General features: G+C 38.5%; 2 protein-coding genes across 2 annotated transcripts; one reads left to right on the top strand and one right to left on the bottom strand.

Moving 5' to 3' along the window:
* Positions 1–396: 396 nt before the first annotated feature.
* LOC140154426 (uncharacterized) lies at positions 397–3139 on the bottom strand. Its single transcript, XM_072176992.1, has one exon. It carries the CDS (start codon positions 3137–3139, stop codon positions 845–847), a length of 2295 nt encoding a protein of 764 aa, XP_072033093.1. The 3' UTR covers positions 397–844.
* Positions 3140–3580: 441 nt separating this feature from the next.
* On the top strand, positions 3581–5038 carry LOC140154425 (uncharacterized). The gene has a single exon (XM_072176991.1). The coding sequence runs from the start codon at positions 3581–3583 to the stop codon at positions 5036–5038; it is 1458 nt and encodes a 485-aa protein (XP_072033092.1).
* The last annotated feature ends 4370 nt before the right edge of the window (positions 5039–9408 follow it).

The raw sequence follows: 9408 nt of genomic DNA, 5'->3' as shown, positions 1-9408 counted from the left end.
TTTCATAAGAATGGGTGTGATGTGATCATGTTTGCGAGTGTTTGTCAAAACGCGTGCGGCAGAGTTCTGTACAAGTTGAAGTTTCCTAAGCTGTTGTTCAGTAATTCCATTTAGTAGAACATTTCCATTGTCTAAGCGTGAGGTAATGAAGGCGTGAAGAAGTATTTCGGCAGTATCCTTTGACAGAAGTTTCCCTAATACTACGTAGGTTGCGGATTTGAAAATAAGCAGATTGACACACTTTTTAATATGATTATCCATTGACAGTGTAGAATCAAAACACACGCCTACATTTCGCACACTGGTTGAAGCAGATATAGTTGAGGATCCGATTTGAATACTGTTACGATGAATTTTACTTTGAGAGTTTTTGGAAGATACTATGAGCAATTCAGTTTTGTCATCATTAAGTTTTAGTTTATTTTTTGTCATCCATGATCGTATATCAGAAATACAGTTTTCAATACGCTGACGAGCTAAGTCTTCATCTTTGGGTTTGTTTACATCAAAAGAAAGGTAAAGCTGCGTATCATCTGCATAAGTATAAACATTCAAGTTATGATGACGAGCAATTTCAATAACAGGTGATGCGTATATAGTGAAAAATATGGGGCCTAACACAGAGCCTTGTGGTACTCCAAATGGTAGGTCTACCGCAGATGATAAAGTATTTCCAATGCTGACGGATTGATTTCTGCATGACAAATATGTCAAAACCCATTTAAGGGGTGGGCCGTTGACACCCAAGGATTCAAGACGCGAAAGAAGAATATTGTGATCAATAGTGTCAAAGGCCGCAGATAAATCCAGAAGAACTAAGAACACAGCATGTTTTTTATCAAGTTCACCATAAGATATCATTTTGGACCTTCAAAAGTGCTGTTTCGGTTCCGTGAAATTTTTTGTACGCGGACTGGTACTTTTCCAGAAGGTTGTGCGTTTCAAAGTGATTGTTCAGACGAGACGCTACAATTTTTTCAATAGTTTTTGACACAAAAGTTAAATTTGATACAGGTCGATAATTTCTGAGATTTTCAGAATCAAGAGTTGCCTTCTTTAGCAATGGCTTAACAACAGCACTTTTAAATTGCATAGGAAAAGTAGATGCTTCAAGAGATAAATTTACAATATTTGTGATGGTTGGGAGGAGAAGGTCAATGTGGTCCTTGAGAATCGAAGTAGGAATTGGATCCAATTGGCAATGCTTAGATGGAGAAGACATGACTAATTTGCGAACTTCTTCCTCAGAGGCCGGCAAAAAGGTGTTCAACTCTGGCACAGTAGAATTACATATAGATGGCGGAGTAAGTCCAGGAGTTGGAGAAAAGTCATTATGCGTGAAAGATGCACGGATGTTGGTGATTTTTGAAATGAAGTATTTGTTGAAGGTATTTGCCAATGCTTGATTAGAAGAATGAGATGGTAGCTTGGGTTTACCCTTTTGATGGAGTAGTGATTCGACAATATTATAAAGTTCCTTAGTGTTTTCACAGTTTACTATCTGATCCCTGTAGTATGACGATTTTGCTTTATTAATCAATGTGTTTACAAGGAGGCGCTGAGCCTTGAAAAGATCACGGTCGATTTGCAACTTTGATTTCCGCCATCGTCTCTCTAGTCGTTTTCTTTTCTTTTTCGCGTCAGCAATTTCATCGTTATACCATGGGTTGCGAGGTCTTAATGTGACAGTTCTTGATTTCAGAGGTGCATGTTTTTCCAATATGGAACATAAAATCTCATTGTATTGATTTATAAGTCCAGATAGATCAGTCTTGGGGTTTGTGATGAGCTCAGAGTTTCTTATATCACAATCAAAATCCACATGGTTTATCATTTTCAACTTGCGATATGTAGTCTGATTTTTGGCGTATCCCGGTTTGTTCAAGTTTAATTTACAATGAACGGCAAAATGGTCTGAAAAGAGGGTACCTACACGAACTGATTGAATGAGATCATCAGTTGAACGAGTTACAGCCCAATCCAAAGTGTGGCCACTTACGTGAGTTGGTTCTTTCACAAATTGGGTAAAGTTATATGTATCCAGTAAATCCTGAAACTTGATGGTATCTGGGTCATTGGGTATATCTATATGAAAATTGAAATCCCCAACAATCAGAAGCTTACACGGAGCAGATATTAAAGTTGTTAAGTAGTCTGAAAAATCATTTAAAAACATATTCACAGTCGACTTGTTCGTTTTGCAGTTATATTGGGGTCTGTACACAACAACTAATTTGATGGGAGTAGAAGTTCCTTTAAAAGTTAAGTCACAACACAAGGTTTCAAAAGTTGATGAATTGAAGACGTTGGTATTTTCACACTTGATGTTAATGTTATAGATGAGTCCAACTCCACCGCCCCTTCTGTTTTGGCGGGGGGCATGGTAAAAATCAAAACCAGCGGGTTTTAAATCACCAACAGTCTTCTTATGTTTTGCAGAGTCGCTGAGCCAGGTCTCAGTCAAGGCAACAAACTGAAGATCATGTTCGATGATGTAATCAATCAACACATCTGTTTTGTTACATATTGATTGAGCATTAATAAGACAAAAATTAGTTAAATTGTCAGGTTCAGTGCAGGAGGAGTCACGAGTTAAAGAAGTGTCATGGTTAAAGGCATTTTCTTCTGATGGTAAATCATCAGTCTTATTATTATTAGAGTTGTTTGTGGCTCTATTTTTCTGTTTTCCTTTCGTTCCACCTCTTTTCTTGCGAGGTATTCGACAGCGGTTGGTTATACCCAAGTTCTTAAGATGATTCCAAAGTTTACTTGGTAGATGAGGAACTGTTTGTTGGTCATATTTATTAAGTTGTAGAAGTTCAGTTCTGCTGTATGAGATGGGTTTGAGATCATTTGTAGTAGTAGGTGGATGCGTAGATTCAGTTTCATTAGTCTTTAGTGGTCCAGGATTATTTTCAATGTCACCGCATAATATAAGCTGAAATGTGACATTAGAGTTGGCATAATAGAGTATTCTGCTTTTCATATATTTTCCATTATGATTACATTTACAGTCATAATATTTCTGAGGAACAGAAACATTATTAAGTTCATACTTAGGTTGAATATCATCAGACAAGTTGATCAGAGTTGTAAAGATAAGTAGGAACATTAAGCTAAACACTTGCTGTGCAGCCATATTAAAATTTCTATAGCTATTTTTATCATGGTCTTAATTGTCAAAGAGTTGTATCCCCCTGTACAGCCATTATGAAAAACAATGGCCTTGTCCAGTCATCATTTAACACAACAGGTGTAGTCCAGTTTGGAAAGTCAGAAATGTTATTCCATAAAATACATAAAAAATATAGCATAAAAAGTCATGTAAATTGACCAGTAGATTCCTTGGGTATATATCCAATGACAGTAAATTGTACAAAACATGAAACACAGTAAATCCAACAAAATCCAACAAAGACAGGAGACATATCAGAGGTTGCTGCTCACCTGTTGTGGTGGCGCTCACCTGTTGTGGTGGCGCCCTTAAGATCCCTTAAGCAAGCAAGTAACAGATCATACCACTGATGGCTATGTCAAATTATGTTTGTGGAATGCTCGTTCTATTCGGAACAAAACCACCATGTTCACAGAATATGTGCTTGAGCATGACGTAGACTGTTTCTTCGTAGTTGAGACGTGGCTAAATCAAGATGATCCCGTATGTATCAGAGAATTGACACTACCCGGATACAGTTTCCTCAGCACACCTAGAGGAGCCTCAACCTATGGAGGTGGTATTGGTGCGCTGTTCAGATCTGAAATGAACTTCCAGAAATTTGACATGGGAATCAGGAAATTCCGTACTTTTGAGCACACATGCTTTACAGATCCCAAGAAGGAAGTGTTCTATATAGTGATCTATAGACCCTACCCATCATCAGTAAACAAACTCAAGACTTCTGAATTTCTTGATGACTTTGATAATTTTATTGAATTTGTAAACACCATGTCGAGTAAGATAGTATTAGTAGGTGACTTTAATATACATGTGAACGAACCATTCAAGTCCGATGTATCACACTTTCTTACCACAATTGATAACGCAGGTTTTCATCAGCATGTTGTTGGGCCAACGCACATCAATGGGAACACAATTGATCTTGTTATATCACGGCTTGATGAAGACCTGGTTATGAATTGTGCAGTAGATTTAAGGTTATCTGATCATAATGTAATTTCATTTAGTGTACAGCAGCATAAGCCTAAACCAAAAAAGATCATGGTTGCCTCTCGTAGATTAAATCAAGTGAATCAGGATGCCTTTCAGGCTGATCTTTCTACTGAATTTGCATCTTTTGATAAAAAGTATGAAAATGTCAACGATATGGCAATGTGCTATGATACCATTGTTAGGCAGGTGCTTGACAAACATGCGCCGGTAAAGAATACCATCCGTTCTCGACCATCAAATCCTTGGTATAATGAAGAAATTCATCAGTCTAGACGTTTCCGTCGTAAGCTGGAAAGGAAATGGCGGAAATCTAGACTAGAGTCGGATCGCCAGCAATATATAACACAGCGAACTGTTACTAATGAAATGATTGAAATGTCAAAACAAAATTTCTACAGGAATGAACTTGAGAATGCGGACAACAAAACTGTATTTAAGAAGGTGAATGGTTTGCTAAACAGATTCACCAAAGTGCTCCCAGCCCATGAATCGGCACAGGAACTGGCTAATGACTTTGCTAGCTTTTTCAACAACAAGGTCACTACCATATATCAAGATCTTGGTAAAGACCAACCTGATCTAGACAGATATGACCCTTTGCCTGAGAGACCAGTTTGTGCTTCATTCAGTGAGTTTGATCTTTTGGGCGAGGAGGACGTTCTTAAAGCCCTTAACAAAGCTTCCACAAAGTCTTGCTTGCTCGACCCTGTGCCGACATGGTTTCTGAAACAAAATATTCATGTTTTTGTTCCCATTATCACACGTATCATCAATGAATCCCTTCATACTGGTGTTTTTCCTGATAACCTGAAGCATTCTATTGTCACACCCATTATCAAAAACCATCTCTCAACTCAAATGACCTGAGCAATTTCAGACCTGTGTCCAATATTCAATTCATATCAAAACTTATTGAGAAACAGGCTGTTAAGTCTTTGAATGATCATATGGAAAGAAACAACCTGGGTGAAAAATTACAATCTGCTTATAAAAAGGCACACAGCACAGAAACAGCATTAATGCGTGTTAAGAATGATATCATGAAGTGTATTTCCAACTACAAAGGTGTTTTTCTAGTACTCCTTGATTTGAGCAGTGCTTTTGATACTGTAAATCACAACATGCTGATCAACAGATTACAGAGTGAAATTGGAATACAAGGTAAAGCTTTGCAATGGTTCAGATCCTACCTGTCTGAGAGAACCAGCAGAGTCAAGGTTCAATCATCGGACCTTCAGGGTTTTCTTTGTATATTTTACCAGTTGGTCGTATCATCAAATCATTCAACTTATCCTACCACTTGTATGCAGATGATGTACAGTTGTACACCTGCTTTGATCCCAAAGACCCGGTATCCATTGCTGCTGCTTTAGATAATCTATCTCGTTGCATTGATGCTCTTAAGGCTTGGATGAGAATGAACATGCTGAAACTTAATGACAGCAAAACTGAGGTTTTTGTGACCACTACTCCACACCTGAAGCGCTCAATGATACCGGTTGCTTTGAGGGTTGGGGACAAATCCATCTGTCCTTCAGATTCTGTGCGTAACCTAGGGGTTATTTTTGACTGTCAAATGTCTATGTCCATTCACGTCAAGACTCTTTGTTCTAACCTTACATACCAGCTTCGCAACATTTCCCGGATACGTCGGTACTTGGATTATGACACTTGTCATCTGGTCATAAGAGCCCTGGTCCTTTCCAAGATCGATTATGGCAATGGGCTGCTTCTTGGCTGTTGTAAAGCAGACATTCAAAGACTACAACGGATCCAGAATTGGGCTGCGAAGCTGATATGTAAGGCCCTCAAATATGATCATGCCACACCGTATTTAAAGCAGTTACACTGGCTCCCTGTTGAAGAGCGCATCAATTTCAAAGTTTTAGTCACTGTGTTTAAATGCCTCACCAAGAGTGTTCCTGAGTACCTGTCTGATTGTGTTTCCCTGCACTGCCCTGCGCGGGCAGGCCTGCGTTCTGCTTCTGATACCACCCTCCTGACAGAGCACAACACAATCAAAACACTCATGTCAGCTGAACGCAGGACCTTCTCCTATGTTGCGCCCCGAACCTGGAATAGACTGCCAATTGGTATCAGGGAATCACAATCAGTGGGTATTTTCAAGAGGGTTCTAAAGTCACACTTGTTTCCATAGATTTTGTAGCCTTCATAGGCAGTTCTCATTTATTTATTTTCTTCATGTTCTTCTTTTGCTTTGTTTTGTGTTTTTTGTTTTGAGCGCTACGTTCTAAATGTAGCAGCGCTATATAAATATTTATAATGTATGTATGTATGTATGTACGTGTAGCGTACTATAAATATGTATTAGTCAAGGCTCGTGATCTTCTGGATAGCGTTGTATGGCCCTCCAGTCGTGGGCCACACGCGTGGCAGGTGTTCCACCAGGACAGAGAATTTCTTGATATAGATAGTATTCTTGTGGCTGCATTCAGATGTCCAAATGTATAATGTAGCGTCGATCTCAACGTCAGTGCAATGAATTTACTCATATCCTAGCACACGCTGAATGTACATAGGTTACATAAGCGATGCGTATATTTTTGTTTGAACCCAAAGTTGCTCCAATATCCAAATAAAGAATAGCGAATAACGATAATTTTCTTTATTTACGTTATCTCTTTCTGTTCTTGTTTAAAGACTAGAAGACGAAACCAGATCATCATAATTATTATTGCAAATAACAGGGGTTACCCTGGTTTTGGAAACTCATCAAAATCTGTTTGATTTTAATTTAAATGTGACTTAAGTTTATATTACCATTTGATACACGCGTTGGATGATAATCGATCTAAAACTTCATATTGGCGTATACTCAACAGAACAAACTGTGGCATTTTCTTCTCATACAGTGAATGCTTGTTTAAGGTATTCAGAGATACTATACAATATTTATTTTTCATTAAAACTGTTTTGCCTACATGTTCTTTCCATTTTATAGCTATAATACTTAATTAATTTTGCAAAGAAATTGACAAAAGGAATCTGTATTGATATTCCCAAAATTGTCTATCCTAAAATGTGTCTTGAACATTCATTTAATGAATCAAAACTTGGCTCTGATAGATGGGAGATTAAGGTGATACATGCAAAACATGGGTGACTTTGAGAAATAATGATCACATCATAGTGCAGTTATGCTGCACAGGAAACATGATTCGACCTTTGCAGTATTTAAACCTGTTTAACAGGAAATTACTCCATCAAAATCAATCGATAAAGTCTAGCCCATCCTCCACATTGAATGGTGGACCGCACTTATGCCCAAATATGGCACTTGCAAATCAATAATCACCCACTTGAAATCCCCTGACTCGCTCCACTGACACTGGAACAGTCCCTCATTTCAAATCTTTAGTTTCGGTTTCTCTTTTGTTCAGAAACCAAAAATCAAGGGATTAAAAAGTAGAGCTGATCTGGTCTGCAATCATAACACTATTATGTTGGGAGGACACAGTATAGGGTATATAACCAGAAGTATGCAATAGCCTATTGTGCTAACATAATTATTATCATGATTGATATCGGTAATCTATCCCGCGGACGACAGTTGATGCTCTCTGTCGAAGGTATGTGGCATATTACACTCACGAGTTCTAGGCCTATAGAAATCATATACATGCGCGTATATTGAAGGATGGGGCGGGGTGGGGGATTTGTTTGTTTGTATGAAACATAAACGATGCATGGAGATGACTTGACTATGAATTCGTTTATTCTCCCCGGGAAGCACAACCCATACCTCTTTAAGAGGGGGCTACCCTCCCTATATAACCACCTCTTCCCTAAATTACCCCTTTCCCCCTCCTCCTCCCCTACATTCGATATCTTCATCTCGAGCTCTCCTCCCTCTTCTCTTTCACTTCCAATGCTCTCTCTCGTCTGTTTCTCTCTCTCCCGGCCCATATCCCCCTTGCCCTCCAACCACCCCGCACACACACACACCACAATCTCTTCTCCCCTCTATCTTCTACTTTTTGCAGTAAAAATTGCTTCAGTAAAAGTTATTAGGTTATTAGAGGTCATATAATGGCCTTCCATCGATTCTGGTACATGGGATTAAGGACATGAATCGATTTTGTTTATAGCACCTATACAATTACAATAGTGACCCCTTTTGTAATGTCGAATGCAAATATTTCGATTGTCTATATTTTTTCACAGGTGAATTAGCCTAGGCTTATTCGGTTTTGTAAACCACGTATTTCAATGTAGATTACCATGCTCGATTTCTCTCCTCGTGAATATTGCACTGCGAAATTTAAACATTTCGTTTGTATACTTAGAGTAGGTAACTTCAAATCAAATAATTTTACGATTCACACCAGTCCTGAAACCAAAACCGAAACTGACTGACACAAATGTTCGGTTTTAAACAAAAGGTAGAAACAATGAGTTCGATATCTTATGATTCAAGTGGTTAGGCAGGACAATAGGAAACCACGTGACCAAAACCAAAACCAAAACTAAAACTAAACATTTGAAATGAGGCAGTGATATATTAAGAATAACGATTAAGCATCATTAATTTGATCTCGTGCACTAGTTTGTAATGTTTAAATGTTCCAGTGTATGATGCGTAAGCCTCTTCCCTTGTTTGTATGATTATATTAGGATGCATGGTGGGTAAGCATCATTAATTGATCTCGTACACTGGTATGTAATGTGTTGGTTGTATTGTTTACCCCACATGACTGCTCATATCCATAAGTACGAGATTTGAGTATTGCTTACCAGGGACAGTCTGTGTAGCTCAGTGGCAGAGTGCTCGCCCGATAAGCGATAGGTCTGGGGTTCAAGTGCCCGCACAGGCAGGTATGTCCGGAGTTTTTTCTCAGGTATATCTGCCTATGTATATCTGCCTATGCGCTATGCATGTTATGTTTCCATTTGTAATTTCACGTTTAATTGTGCTAGTGTGCGATGCGTAATTCTTCTTTTCCCTGTATATTGATATATTAAGAATAACGATTAAGCCTATAAATTAATTTGATCTCGTGCACTAGTTTGTAATGTGTAAATGTTTCCTTGTTCCAGTATATGATGCGTAAGCCTCTCCCCTTGTTTGTATGTTTATATTAGGCTGGCGGGTAAGCATCATTAATCGATCTCACACACTGGTACGTAATGTGTTGTTTGTATTGTTTACCCCGCATGACTGCTCATATCCATAAGTACCAGACTTGAGTCCTGTTTATCAGGGACAGTCTGTGTAG

This window comes from Amphiura filiformis, chromosome 6 (assembly GCF_039555335.1).
Source record: "Amphiura filiformis chromosome 6, Afil_fr2py, whole genome shotgun sequence".
NCBI lineage: Eukaryota > Metazoa > Echinodermata > Ophiuroidea > Amphilepidida > Amphiuridae > Amphiura > Amphiura filiformis.
This window is presented reverse-complemented; position numbering and strand designations above follow the sequence as displayed.

Bases quoted from the DNA above. Each gene is read 5' to 3' on its own strand.
- LOC140154426 (XM_072176992.1), bottom strand. From the start codon at position 3,139: ATGGCTGCACAGCAAGTGTTTAGCTTAATGTTCCTACTTATCTTTACA.
- LOC140154425 (XM_072176991.1), top strand. From the start codon at position 3,581: ATGTTCACAGAATATGTGCTTGAGCATGACGTAGACTGTTTCTTCGTA.